General features: G+C 38.2%; 1 protein-coding gene across 1 annotated transcript in view; it reads left to right on the top strand.

Moving 5' to 3' along the window:
• Positions 1-15,334, top strand: part of LOC126979900 (laminin subunit alpha-2-like) — a 124,679-nt gene extending 109,345 nt beyond the window's left edge. Inside the window, exons 5-11 of the mRNA XM_050829486.1 lie at positions 4,929-5,090; positions 6,722-6,898; positions 7,762-7,867; positions 10,132-10,334; positions 12,292-12,438; positions 13,895-14,002; positions 15,257-15,334. Of these exons, the coding sequence (XP_050685443.1) occupies positions 4,929-5,090; positions 6,722-6,898; positions 7,762-7,867; positions 10,132-10,334; positions 12,292-12,438; positions 13,895-14,002; positions 15,257-15,283 (930 nt within the window). The 3' untranslated portion in view covers positions 15,284-15,334. The remainder of the gene's footprint in view (positions 1-4,928; positions 5,091-6,721; positions 6,899-7,761; positions 7,868-10,131; positions 10,335-12,291; positions 12,439-13,894; positions 14,003-15,256) is intronic.
• Positions 15,335-15,920: the final 586 nt, after the last annotated feature.

Here is a 15,920-nt window from a genome sequence, read left to right as displayed (position 1 = left end):
TCAGCTTAAAACTAACATACATTAAGAACCAAAGAAAAAAATAAAGTAAGGCTTATTCTATATCAACACAATAAAGTGGTGACTGCAGTTTTTTGCCCCAAAAAAGTTTGCTACACAGCATATTAGTTAGGTATAACCGAACACTGATTTTCAGTAGCTACCTTCAAGAAGGTGACCGTCGCGATTACAGATTATCCTCTAGTCTAAGTTTTGAGTCCAGTCTCTAGTCTGAGTTCGAGACTCGAAATGATTTTACCGAATGCGCCAACAGACAAAAGTCAGAGTATATCGCAACTTATCGTATAGGTACTTGACATTTAATGGTGAGTTATGACTCACGTTGTTACAGACTTATTAACATTCACGTAATAATACCTAAATACATATATATGCTACTATATCAGATTGCTCGCTACTCAATACTAATTTTATGAGTCATTTTTGCAAATACTCACCTTATCACATTAGTACTTTCTATGTTTGATTATGAGCGACTTTTGTTACTTACAAGTAACTATTTAAACCTAGCCACACTTCGTTTGGTGCAGACTCTAATATAGCACCTATACGTCGTGTTTATAAAGTAGCGAAAGCTTCCTGCGAGTTTTCCTCTCTCTCTCAAAACGGTAGTGCTTTGTTAACCGACTTCAAAAAAGGAGGTTTGTTACCTCAAAACTTTCGACTAGGTGAACCGATTTTGATAATTCTTTTTTTATTTGAAATCTGGTGCTTCTCGTGTGGTCTCATTGTAATTCCAGATCTGATAATGGCATCCATGAGAAAACTATAAAAGTCTTAATTTAGCTACACGTATGTGGACGACAAATTTACGAATAACTCAATATCACGCCAATGGATTTTGATAATTCTTTTTTTATTGGAAATAATATACTTTAAAGGTACTTTGGTGAGAGTTTGGTTGTGTTATGATTATGGGATCCATGACAAAGTAACGCAACTCTTCAATTCTTAGGAGCAAATTAATCAGCCGAATCTTTTTTATGTTATTAGGATATTTAAGTCACCTACCGAAACGTAGTTATGGTCAAGTAACTGTCGTAGTCGAAAATGATGATCAATGGACCTCCTTAACGACAAACAATAAGGGTGCGATCTGTGGCAGAATTTCTAACTGTCTGTAATCAAATTGCAAAGCGCTTGCGTTCATTGTAGCATTGAAAAATTTATATCTACACATACGTGGGTAACACTGAAAATGTTTAGAACTGGCCAGTTAGAAATATTGCTAATGAAAACTTTTTTTGAATTTCCATTAAAGAACTCTTTGGTAACCTAACGTAGTACATTGTATTCATTTGTCATTTGTTTTTGTGAATTGGCGACAAATCTAAAACTCTTGTTACACGTGAAAATAAACCTAACGCCTGAAAATTTTCGGTCAATGGTTTATTATGACTTTCGTTGTGGGCTTACTCAACAACAAAGCTATGATAGGCTACGATTAGCATTTCTTAATGAAGCCCCATTTCTTGCCACTATGTACAATTGGTTTAACGAGTTTAAGCATGGACGTAGCAATCTCAATGATGATCCGCGTGAGGGACGTCCTTTAACAGCGACTACTGAAGATACCAGTGCTGTGCGACGCATGATAGAGGAAGATACGATAGTGTCCTATCAGCAGATACGGGCAAGCCTAGGCATTGGTATGAGTCAAGTTCAAAAAATATTACATGAACATTTACGCGTTAGGAAGCTTTGTACCAGATAGATTTCCCATACTTTAACCGACGACCAGAAACACCTTTGCTGGACTGGTGTCGCCAAATGTTAGATAAGTTCAACGGCGGTAACTAAAATGCTGTATTTGACATCGTCACAGTTGATAAAAGCTGGATATATTGCTACGAACCCGAAACCAAAAGACAATCAGCTCTGTGGGTGTTTCGGGATCGGCCAACTAAGGTAAAGAAAGGAAGAAGTCAAGGAAAAAAGACGATTACCTCATTCTTTGGTCGGAAAGGTCATTTCGCGACAGTTCTGCTAGAAGATAGGTGGACAGTCACTGCAGAATGGTATGTCAATCGATGTTTGACCGTTGTCTTGGAAAAAAATCGACAGCAGCGCCCTCGGAGCAGGACCCTCCTTTACCACGACAATGCTTCAGGGCACTCCACAAAACGGACTGTTGAATATTTTACTATGGCAGGTGTCGAGATAATGAGTCATCCGCCATACAGTCCTCACCTGGCGACCTGCGACTTTTATTTATTCCCAAGAACTAAAGATAAAATTCGAGGTATTCGTTTTACGAGCCCTGAAGATGAGATGAAAGCGTACGAAAATACCATAGAAGGGGCCCCTAAGGAAGAACGTGGCCACTGCTCACTGCTTTTCTCAGTGGTTCCATCGAATGCGACGATGTATAAAGAGGAACGGAGATTACTTCGAAAAACAATAAAAGTATTGGCAACTTTATACATTAAGCCGTTTATCATTTTCTAAATATTTTCAGTATAACCTAGGTATTTAGACAAATTGTTAGTTAGTATACTTTATATTCACTAAAATATAAAAAAAATTAACAAAAATACAACCAAAACAATACATATAATATGCACTGAAAAGTATAAAAATAATTGCAAATACAAACTAATGAATTAATCTAATTCTAGTTACGATTATTGTAATTTTTGGAGTCGGTGTCAGCCAAGATAGGTTTGTAACTACATACGTAGTTATAAGTGAGATGTGCTTGAGTCGTGAGGAGGCGAGAGGCGAGAGCGGGTCGTGGCGGAAGGACACCGATTCCAAAAATAACAATAATCGTAACTAGCATTAGATTAATTAATTAGATTGTATAAAAATACGCAATTATTTTTATACTTTTTAGTGCATATTAAATCTATTGTTTTGGAATAGAGCTTTTCGGTCGGTTGCTTTTTTGTTATTTTTTTTTAAAGTCAAAAATAATATTCAAGGGAACAATTGTGAGAGTTTAATTTACGTTTAAGTTGTACCCAGCATGCGTTGCTTACCAGGATAAATAAAAAGTAATATATAATCGAAAAAAAAATTCTTTTTGGGTAAGGAACTGTCAAGGGCATTCTCATAACACTCATTCAAAAAGTTCCATCACAATTAGATAAATAATTTCGGAAGGCTTTGGGAACAAAGATATAAACATAAATATTTATTTATAAAGCAGATTGCTGAAGAAAGTAGTTCGAAAACAGATCTTGTCGTCCTGGCGGTTCACGACTTACGAAGCGTCCTCCAACCAGGCCAATTTATCAAATATTTTTATTCAAAATAGGATATGAAATCACTTATCAAAAGTCAAAAAGTACAACCCATGAGTAAAAGAATGCGACACACCTGAGAAGAATGGGCGCAAGAAGCTCAGCGGGCTTCTTCTTTGTATAATTTTAATAAAATTTGGAGCGACCACTCAATTTCCGATCTGTGGTATCATTAAATTTATTAATTCCCCAAATAATTAATAAACCCAACATTTCGACAGCAATCGTCACCGCTTATGATTATGCAATACAAGAGCACTGCCGCCTAGTCAAGAAGTAAGAGTAGGAGAAGGCACAAGTGCATTACAAATACACATTTTACTTTACAATTAAATGAATATTAATAATCATGTTCTACATATTTTATTATATTTGACGGTTCAAGACCGGTCATGGAACGATACGACAATACTCCGAATATATCGCAACTATCCTACTCTAACAAATGTTCGAATTCCTTATCGTTTATCGTTACCATAGACTAATATTTTGATTTTTTTACGATGTTAGTGTGAATAAAATATGTTCAAATCTAAACATTATCTGTGCTATGTCGCTGTTAAGTGTCAAAAGTCAAAACATAGTTTAGGCGGTAAGGACCATGCCATAATCTGCACCACCAATTTGGGATCATTTACACATAATGTAAATGTTAAAAAATATGTCATGAATATAATATGACCATTTAAAATTGAATAAATAATAGAAAACTTGCGGATAATTAAATGTAAAAGAAGAGTAACTCAACCCTTCTCGTCGACTTCCAATTTCTCAGCAATTTTCTCAGGCGGCCATTTGCATTATTTCTAAGCATAAACGATCAACAAAATGACTTAAATGACTTAGTAGTAAAAAATCCTGTTGAATAGTAAAATCACATGTAATTATTTCAATAATATCTATTAAGGATGTATATTGTATGGCAAATATATTTATACAACTTGAAACGATAATAGCATCGACAGCCTAGAAGGTGTGTTTGAGATTATCGTTATAGTGACGTTTGATTATTTGTGAAATTCGATATTCGTCTCTGACATTTTCAACTAAGAGTAGGGTAAGGGCCGATAATATAGAATAATGTTTCGTTCGTTCAATCATCGTTTCGACATTGATTACGATGTAACTAAGAGTAGGATTCGACACGACTAATGCGACGATTTATCGAATATCGATTTTAGGAGTAGGCCCCCAGGATCCTCGTGGTTGTCCATTGTTGTGGCCCAAAGGCTTGTGATTATGTAATAAGAACGTTGCGTTCCGATACCGTTGCGCGTGCGACACAACCATCTCGCTCGATAGTTCTTCCCTGACTGCTTGCTAGGCATTCGCCTGGCGCGTAAACTCTCGCCCGCACGTGCACCGCACGCTGATTACACCCGAACTAAGATGAATACCGAATCATATTCGTACTAGCTTATTGGCTCGTCGTTCTTAACTACGACATATTAATATTTTTAAAAGAATAATTGTCGAGTCTCTTGCCAATTCTACTCAACGTAAGCGGCTTTATGAATCACTGGTTGCGATAAGAAAGTAATTAACGATACAAGATTATTTTTATGAATCCACTTGAATTAAAAATATTTATCTGTGACTGCTAATCCAGTGACTTCATATTGAAAAACAGGTTCTATTACGCTGGAAACATATCGTGTGTTTCAGATGCACGTGGGTATTGGCGAAGGTGTGTCGGCCCGGCGGGTGCGCTTGTCATTCCGTGCCCCGCACCCCGCGCCTCACTCATACTACACCGTGCGGGAACTCACCCTGGCTGCACGCTGTCTATGCCACGGACATGCCTCTCACTGCAACGTGGACCACAAGGTAACAAGTGCCGCCATCCCCCCCCCCTTCCCCAACAAAGATTATGAAAGCGGTCCCTAAAGAGATAGTATATATATCCCCAGGAGGGAACCGGCTCTACCAGAGTCGGACAATCCCTCCCCGAGCACTCTAGCTCGGGCTGGCCTTCGTACCTTCCTTAAAGGCCGGCAAGGCTCCTGTGATTCCTCTGGTGTTTCAAGAGATTGTGGGCGGCGGTGATCGTACGCTCGTTTGTCCTCCTATTCCATAAAAAAAAAAACAAACAAACGGTGTTTTGTTTGCAACACGGCGGAAATAGTAATTTGTTCACCAAGTTGGAATGATAGACATTCCTATTAGAGTGAAATTTGTAGGTTCAATATGAGAACCTCAAGGTATAAGCCAAGCAGGAGAATAGCACTTTATTTCAATGCTTGCAGAATATTAATTCTCGCCACTTGAAATAAAATGAAAAAATTGGTAAAGTCGATTTAAAGCCGCCGTGTTAATCTAATATATTGATACTAGAATATTTCGTGAGAATTAATTGAAAAATAGAAGATTTAATGTAGATATTTATTTATATGCGCCATTAACCAATTATCCATTTATAATTATTTTACTAGGTAGAACTTCTCGAATCGCGTTGAGCTTTTTTAGGAGAGGTGAATGTTATAAATTATCGCTACCTACATGTAGGTGGCTTAAATTAAATTAAGTTAATAAAAATAATATAATGTAGGTATATATCATCATGAGATGTCAAGAAATGGTGTGGAGGCGCTTCTTTTTGACCAATTAAACTCCTTATATGTCTAGCGGTGTTATTCCCAGCGTCGTTCCCAGGGCTTGCTGTCATGGCTGTGCATGCAAACCGTTAAAATCCCTGCAATTTGTTTTGTACGATTATAAGATATAAGCTTATGAGTCATACGACCAATTACCCTAAAAGGTCAATCACCGTAAGAAATATTTGGTCGTATAGCTGCTGCTAAAAGCCCTTTGCTAATAATAATCTCTTGAGCAAGTCACAAGTCCTTTCTTCTCCTTTGCCTGGCCCTTTCCCATTTTATTTGGGGTCGGCGCTCCGTATAATGTTTCTCCAGATGGCTTGGTTCTGGGTCGTCTCTTTGTTGATTTGGGTGTCTTTTTTATTTAATACACACATACATGTGATTCGGATTCTTCATCGTCCTCGGAGCTTAGTTTCTATATTCAGCATTTTTCTGATCATATGGTTAGTTGGTTGCCTCGTGACGTGTCCGAACCTTTGATGATGACGACGTCGTCAGCATATAAGATGTTCCATAGTGGCGCTCGTTGCAAATTTGAGGTGAGATGGTTCATTACAATATTAAATAATATAGGACTGAGTGTGGAACCTTGGTGTACGCCAACATTTACATCAAAAACATCGCTTGTTCCGGCCGGACTTCGTACTTTGGTTGATAATTGGCGGTACAAGTCACCAGTCAATAATTTCTCAATTCATCTCTCAAACTCGATGCTTTCTAACTTAGCTGCTCATCTTTACAAAATCTTTTCCCTCTCCTTCACCTTGATAATGCAAATTCGGATATCTACACCACCACTTAATCAGTGGTATCCACTTAATATTAACTCCTCACATATTATATATACAATACTTCCAGGGAGCAAAATGTGACTGTTTGCATGGAACCTGCGGAAGTCATTGCCAGCGATGCTGTTCTGGTTCCAAGTGGAAATCTCGTGAGCCCTGTGACGTCACTCCGAATGACTGCTCTTGCGGGGAACGTGGAGAGTGTACCTTTGATGATGTGGGAGATATTCTGTGCGTCAATTGTACGGTATGTTAAAAATAATCAAGGTAAATGTAGGTTTGAAACTCTAACGTAAAGCTGAAAATAAATTTAAATATGTATGAGGGCACTAGTTAGTAACAAGAGTGTATCGTATTTTCTCCACCTCTTAAACAAATTCGAATAAGGATACGATGTCATATTGAAGTCTGGCATCCCACAACCAAGCGTTTTGCATGAATCTTTTTCTCTCGCACAAACAATTTGTAGAATCATACAGTACTGCAAAAGCTATGGGACTATTATAGAAATAAGAATATACCATCGAGACTGACAACACCATAACTTATTGCAACAACACTTGGTAAACTTCATGAAGCTACATCAGTTCGTAAAGGGGCTTTGACAGGGAGAGAAGAACTCCGAGTCCATCTCTTAAATCATGTGTAAAGCAAAGTTTTGTTATTACAGTTGTTTCTTAAGTATTCAAAGTAAACACGGAGAATGGACCTTTGCACTCCTTTATGAGCAGTCGAAAGGTGTCTAACAAGTCTCGTTTGACGATAGAGAGATACCATAAGCAACAGACTCACTGTCATTTGAGAGGCTAATCTAATGACAGTTGTCTCTTGCGCCGTATATAACAAAAAATGTCACCGAGCAACAAGTTTGCACGCAAATCGCAGAACTCAATATACCTACGCTTACTATAATAGTAAATTGATACTTCATCAGTGATCAACGATCTCATCGCCTCGCATTAAGTTCTCGGTGTAACGCAACGCATAACTCCTTTTCATACGCACGCGCTGATGCATCTCCCATATGTGAAAAAAGGGATCAAACCCACCAAAATGCTTCATGGATGAGTGGACTATTTACAAAATATTAATACTTCAAATTGTGAACAGGACAACCGCGCTGGTCCACTGTGTGACCGATGTCTCGTGGGCTACTACAACGCGATCCCAGACGGACCCTGCGTTCCCTGCGACTGCGACCCAGAAGGCTCAGATGGTAAGTTCTGGAAAACTTCATATATATTTACCAGTGGGAGGCTCCTTTGCACAGGATGCCGGCTTGATTATGGGCACCACAACGGCGCCTATTTCTGCCGTGAAACAGTAATGTGTAAGCAATACTGTGTTTCGATTTGAAAGGCACCGTAGCTAGTGAAATTACTAGGCAAATGAGTATTTTTTTTAATAAAGTAAAATTTGTTTGTTTATTTTTTTTCTCCTCATTTAAATTAAATAATCACCCCTTGGGTTACTATATTTTAGATAAATATACTTTCTAAATTGATTGTTTAAGTATTTTTTTTCAATAATTTTACGACGAATTTTTAATAAGTGCTTCAATATTAGAAAAACCAATTCAAAGTTTTATTTTTTAATAATTTTACAACGAATTTTCAATTACTAACTTCTGTATCAGAAAACCAATTTAAAATTTATTTAAAGTCAATTAAAATTTTCGTCTGTCTGTCAGTTTGTTTGCAAGGCCAAATCTCCAAAACATCTGACGAAATTTCAAAGGCAGATGGCATATGATATAAGGCGCTACTTAGGCTACATAAATTAAAACCTATGAAATTGAGAACTAACTAGTTTCAGTGGTCAGGTTGCAATGAAAACGAAATCGTAACTGTACTTTATCATGATAAAAGAATAATAATATACTACTTATGCATACCATGGGATCCAATTCCGTTCTTTTATAATTTTTAATACTTTTTTGGCGTAACAACGCAGTGCCGACCAGAATTCTTATTTGAACCCAAAATTCTACATCGCATTTGCGCCCGTCACGCTCGACGTAAGACGTTAAGTCTCATTATAATTTCACTAGGAACAGTGTGCTTCAAACCGAAATACAATAATCGTTGCAAATTACTACTTTACGACAGCTATCTGGAACTCTGTACAAAAAAGACTGGTATAAAATATACAGGTTTAATGGTTATTCGATGTATTACCGTTTTAAGGTGATAGTGGTGAATAATTGCGATAATTTTAACCCCCCTATGCATTATACAAAAATGAACCTTTTTTAAATTATCAGGTTTTTTAGTTTTATTCGAATAAAGTCAAAATTGCAAAAGCATAAATTCATTTAAATAAAAGTATCAATTCAAATCGATTTTTTTATTCTGTTTTATAAAAACAATTAAATATTGGTAATTTATCTTTATTATTTTAATTTAAAAATGCGAGACAAGAAACGATTTTATTAAATTTTATTTTTTAGATTTTTTTCACTAAAATGTCTGACTGGAAATGGTGACTACCATCACCTCCCAATGGGAATACATTTGGGCTTCCCGAGAGCTTATGCAGGTGGACCTCTAGCTTCCTCACTGGGCGCATCATACAGGTCGTTGACGATGGTTATTGCTAGAACCCAAAGCCCGTGAACGCTGGAGTGCCCCAAGGCTGTGTGCAATCTCCCATGCTGTTTCTTGCAATGCATGTTGGAGGTGCCCAACATATCATTGATATGCAGACGACAGCACTGGTGATGCCGTATACATGGGCCATGCAGGTCTCTCTCTCGGGGAATCGTCAACCGGTGCCGGGAGAAACTCGTGTCTTCTATCGAGTCCTCTCTTGAGAAGGTCGCGGAATGGGGTAAATTGAACCTTGTCCAATTTATCCCACAGAAGACTCAAGTTTGCGCGTTTACCACGAAAAAGTTCCATTTGTGGTAACACCGCTCTTCGACAACACTTCCCTTAAAGCCTCGCTAGTATCAGAATACAGGGTCTCAGGGTCCAATTCTGTGGCCATCTGGAGGGCAAAGCCAAATTGGATTGGTCTGGCGCACTCCAGTATCAGCTCGATCCATTTAACCGCGTGCAACGCAGAGCAGCTCGAATTGTCAAACTCATTGCTCAGTGAACGGCTGGATCACTTGGCCTTGCGTAGAGACGTCCTGCTGCCGAATTCCAACTTCGCACGACACGCCACAAGTTAGGCTATCATCCCCACTATCTGGATGTGTGGCGGTCCTCCACAGTGCGGCTTTCTTACACGTACTACAAAGCTGTGGAATGAGCTTCCTTGTGCGGTGTTTCCGGAACGATGGGTTCAAAAATAGCGCGTACACCTTCCTTAAAGGCCGGCTCCTGTGATTCCTCTGGTGTTGCAAGAGAATGTGGGCGGCGGTGATCACTTAACACCAGGTGACCCGTTTGTCGAATTACCAATAACCCTGTATAGTTAGGTGAAAATATAAAAAATACAAGCCTGTAATACCCAAAAATACTTTATACATTCCAGGTTCGTGTAAATGGGACAGGAGGAACCAGCTTGTGGAGTGCACATGCCATCCCGGGTTCTCGGGCCCCAAGTGCGAGTGGTGCGAGGATGTCAATGCGGTGTTCCCCAACTGTGTGCTGGAGGCGACCACGCCCGCCTGCAAGTGTGACCCTCGGGGTATCGTGGACCCCAGCAGAGTTTGTGAAGATGTCTGCGAGTGTAAGGTGGGGTTTTGTAGTCGTTCAGTATTTTGTACTATTAAGATCTACCTACACTGGTTTTGAACTTAATTTATATTAAATTATTGTATCTTTTTTACATGACCTGAACAGCTGTTATATATATAATAATATAATATAATATTGACACACTTTTTTACACAAATTATCTTGCACCAAGTTAAGCATATTTAGCCTGTGTTATGGGTTACAAGACAACGATATATTTAATACAATATACTTACTTAAACATACATAAATTCATATAACCATACATAAATACATTTAAACATCTATGACTACCGGGATTCGAACCCGGGACCTCCAGCTTAGTAGGTAGGATCGCTAACCACTCGGCTATACAGGTCGTTATGGCTAATATAGTCACTTAAATATTTTGACACAAAGACCTATATTTTTGTAATACACTTAGAGTTATAATACATACATGCTCCTCTACAGTGCGCTTTTCATGCAGCTTTCTTCCACGTACAACCTAACCTTTCTATAAGGCCGGCAACGTTCCTGTGCTTCCTCTAGTGTTGTAGTATTTAAAACTTATAGTAGTTCAATCATAAAAGTTGTAATTCAGAGACAAATCTAAGTTAATGTTGAAAATGTGCTTAATAGAAATTGAGTATTTAAAGTTTTTAAAATTCTCTGCTGTAAGTCACTACTACTATAATAATTATTAAATAAATCGATTTTTTGCTGTCTCCGTTTAATAACAAGATCTCATCTATCCAAAGTTTTATGTCGATAGGTTATTGAAAAGTAAGTTAGCGTAAAAGGATAGATTTGTCTACTTCTAGTAAGTTAAACTAAAGATAGATAGGTTATTGTAAACGGCCGTAAGTCTACCTATTCTACTCACTCTATCAAAGTTAGAATGGCTGCAAAAGATAATATGACTACTTATATATATTTTAACTTAAATGACCCAACAACGCAGAACCCGTCCGAAAGTGATTATATCACCACATTATCATATTAACATCGAAAACGAACCAGTATCATAGATATAAAATATCAAATAAACCAATTGAAATGGAAATGAGCTAGACAAATTATAAGAAGTAAGAAAAAGAAATGGACTAAAGAAGTGACAGAATGGTTCCAAGATATAAAAGGAGAAATGAAGGAAGACAGCGTCGAAGATGGGACGATGTTATTCAAAAGGTGGCAGGCTCAACTTGGATGAGGAAAGCATCTTTGTGGGATAGAACACTTGGGGTTGTCTATGCTGGAAAGCAACACAATCTAGAAATCGGTGTCAAATACACTAAATTATAACATACTTACTTTTTTAGAGGAAAATGGTATTACCCGTCGCGATGGCAAGAGTCCTGATGGAATGACGCTGGTGGCTTGGGCACGGGGAATGGCGCTGGTGTGGGACGTGACTTGCGTCGATACTCTGGCTCTAAGTTACGTCAGTTAGTGCTGTAGCTGCGGCTTCGACTGTGGAAGACAGCAAGCGTCGCAAATATGTTGGTCTCAGTCAGTCATACATCTTTGTGCCATTTGTGCCATTTGGTGTCATGATACTTGGCTCGTGCTGCCTCTGGGCACAGAGAATGTTCAAAGTACTATCTTCGCGCCTCAATAAGGCCAACGCTAACAGCTATTTCGGTCAACGGATCAGCCTAGCTATACAACACGGAAATGTTGCCACTATTTTTGATACACTTCCACATAATGAGTTTTAATTTTATGTTGTCATAGTATTGTAAATATTGTTATAAGATTTGTTTTGTTTAAATAAATTATTACATTATATCAGTAGAATTAAGATAAGAAATGCAACTGTACTTAATGATAGATTGTTAATAAAAGCTATTATTATTATTAACATCGATGACGCAACCATTTATGTATTGCCCCACCCTAAAGTACCCACTCATTGCATCTAAATAAGTTTTTACGATAAAAATAATACTTTAATAATGCCACATTGTTTCAGACGCATGTGGTAGGTGAGAGATGTGACGAATGCGCTCTGGGGTACTTCGGACTGAGCGCAGAGCTGCCCGGCGGATGTCGACAATGCTACTGCTCCCACCTGGCTGACTCTTGCCGAGTCGATCATCGACCTCGCATTCATCCTGATGTAAGTCCAATTCTTGGTCATTTATACGTCTAGATAGAACAGCTGAGAAAATTTGGAAAATAATTGAGTTTAGACTTAACCTCAATTTTGAGCAATGCACGCACACAGCACAAAGTGTCATACAAATCGCGAGTGTAAGATGTAGCTTGTTACGCACACTAAAGTATTAAATTTGGTCTGTTCTTCTCTATTGCCTAACGGCAAAAGACTCTATCTAGACGTATAAATTATCTAAAGTCAAAGTATTAATTTAGGCCAAGAGTTACTTTGTCGCCTTGTCACAGTTACCTGACCGATAACAATATGTTGTGATCATTAACTGACTGAGCATAAAGTACCTGAACCCTCTGGTTGAGTTGGTTGACAGAATTGTTTGCATAGTGAATTGAAATCAAGGAAATCTGTTGGGATAAAATCGTAGGCGACAATTTAAATACTACAAGTCACTATAATATGACCATATCAATTCACAGAACAGTTCATTTCGTATATTTTTTCTCGTTGTTGTTTAAATTTTTGAAATAATAAATTAATTGCCGTGGAAGTAAATTGCTCCACTCGGAGATTAAATTGGCGCACCTCACGGTCAGTCACAACCACAGCCAGAGCTTTCACTAACCCCAACGTGACCGCCCCGAGATACACGGGACATGTCAACCGATGTCGCTATCTTAGCAAGTGACATCTTATAGTAAGTATTAGGAGTATAGTAGGTTATATGGTCATTACTTTATCCATATACAATGTTGTATTCATTACCTCACCAACAAGATCACCGCAGTTGATGAACTGAATTGTTTGCATAACGAATGTAGGTATTAGGAGTGTACTGCGTTACAAGCCACAAGCTCAATGCCTTGTCCACATAAAACGGGTGACGAGAATGAAAGCCAGATAAAGATCTCTCGTCTCTTTCACTCGCCTCGTTATATATTCTCTCTCATTCCAGAGAATACATGATGAATAAGATAGGCTTCGCAAGGACCTTGGCGTAATTATTTGGCGGAAAACCTCATTAATATATCATCTTCGTATCATCATATGTATAAACTTTTCGACAATAGATGTAAATTTACTTTAGGTGCTTTAGTGTTTTGGTCACGTCTCTATATATGAACTCTATGGAGAGAATAGTAGTTCAGGGCCAGGTGGAAGGCAAGAGAGCACGCGGTCGATCGCCAACCCGCTGGATAGACGCCATCACAAAGGCTACTGAGTCCAGTCGCAACTCCTCTAACCGTCAGAAATAGAAGCACATCGCCAGGACATCTACCCTCAGAACCTCGTGTACCTCGTCAGCGCAACCGCGACCACTCTGACAAGAGTGTCCGACTAAGAAGAAGCTTTAGTGTTACAATTTCGAACATTACAATAGCAAAATAATCTCCAGTTTTTCTAACAAGTATACGATTCTTATAAACCCGTACTTTATTTTATTGATTGTGTTTGTGACCAGGTGGTGCTTCCGCTGGGCGAAGCGTGGATAATCAGCGATGCAGCGGCTAATGAAACTCTGGAACCTTCCATCGATGAAGAAGGGAAGCCATTTCTTATCACGTACGAGGTCTGTGACTATAACTCGTATAGATACTGTATTATATCTTATTATAAGTTCAATAAGAATATTATATTTCCCGAACGCTTTCGCGACGTGGTTCGCATATGTTCCATACATATGGACAAATCACAACGTATATCTAAACATTGACGCATTTACTCGAGTTGTTAAAAATATGATCGGTCAATAAGCAGCAATGTAAAACATGATAGGAAAGGAAAGCGAATCTATCTTATTGTAACCGATTTAATTGACAAGTCGTCAACAGTCAGCCACGCTCGGCATAAAGTCGGCATTTTCAATATTAAACTACTAGCTAATGCACAAATTCACAACGTCACGCATTATCACACTATCGCTATTATATAGTCTATTCGCCATTATATTTATTGATCATATCAATTATTGTCAAATGCATGCAAATAACACGACAATCAAAGAGGATGGCAAATACTACGTAATAACTTCTTATAGGACTGCCAAAGTAAAAATTTAAATTTAATTAAGTATGAAACTTGCAGTCATTTGACATAAGTTTGAAATAGTAGTAATTACAGTGTGGCGATTGGCGACGAAGTATAATCCGGCTAAGTTTGAAAGCGAACTGTTGCATGAAACGTAGTAGATTTTAGCTATCTCCGTTTTTTACAAGATTATAGCCGTCATCTGTCAATCTATCAATCACTGCACGTTTCATACAATCGAGTGAATCGCTTTTTTTTTAGAAAGTTTCGCTAGGCTGATCGACAGATAGACAATCCATGTTTACAATATTATTAATTGACTTAGATAATTTATAAGTCTAGATAGATTCTCTTGCCTAACAGCAACCTATTTATATACACACCAGGAATATTAGTGTAGTGTGCGTCTTACACTTGCATTTGTATGACACTTTATGTTTGTGCGCATAAATTGCTCAATATATAGTTCTAAACTCAATTTATTTCGACGTTTTTCACAGCTGTCATAGTCTATCTAGACGTATAAATATTCTAAGTTAATTGATTACAATTTTCTATTACACTATAAGTCTTCCAAATAACATTGAATTTAAAGTAATATTTAAATCCGATTGAATTGCTTTCAAACAAATTAAATAAGATTGTTTTGAACTGATAAGCCACGGACAACTGATAATAAACTAAAACAATCCAACTTGCAATCTGATAAATATACAAGGGACCAACCCTGGCTTTGGATAGACACGTCGTAAATATTTTCACCGGTTTTCCTATACCTCTGAATTGTTTCAGGTAGAAGGTTGGGAGTCGTTCTATTGGCTGAGCAGGTCTTGGAGTGGTGGACAGTTAGAGAGCTATGGGGGCGAGATTCGAGCCAGTTTATACTGGGGCGTAGCCCGCGGGGATACGGGTGGCAGCCCTACCGTCGGTCCCGATGTCATTCTCTTGGCTAATGGTGAGTATTTACATTCAACTAATGATCTGTTCATCGCCTCACTTTTCTTGACTTATCGGAAAGAAATTGGTATTACTATAGAGTAGGAATGGTATTTTTATGACAATAAGGGACGACACGAGCAGGACGCTGAGCTGAAATTAATTGAAACGCCCTGCCCGTTACAATGTAGTGCCGGTCAGGATTCTTGAAAAACCGTAAAATTCTGAGCGGCAATACAGCTGCGCTCGTCACCTTGAGACATAAAATTTTAAGTGTCATTTGCCCAGGTAATTTTTACTAGATACGGCACCCTTCAGACCAAAACACAGTAATGCTTCCACATTAGTGCTTCACGGCAGAAATAAGCGCCGTTGTGGTACACATAATCTAGCCGGCATCTAGTGCAAAGGAGCCTCCCACTGGTAGCAGAGATAACCGCCGTTGAAGTACCCAAAATGGATACTTCTGGAAAATTCTGACGAAGTTTCTTATTATCAAAGTTTCTAAATATCATTTTGATAGA

The sequence above is a fragment of the Leptidea sinapis genome, chromosome 4 (assembly GCF_905404315.1).
Source record: "Leptidea sinapis chromosome 4, ilLepSina1.1, whole genome shotgun sequence".
Taxonomy (NCBI): domain Eukaryota; kingdom Metazoa; phylum Arthropoda; class Insecta; order Lepidoptera; family Pieridae; genus Leptidea; species Leptidea sinapis.
Note: the sequence above shows the minus strand (reverse complement) of the source record. Positions and strands in the feature narration are given on the sequence as shown.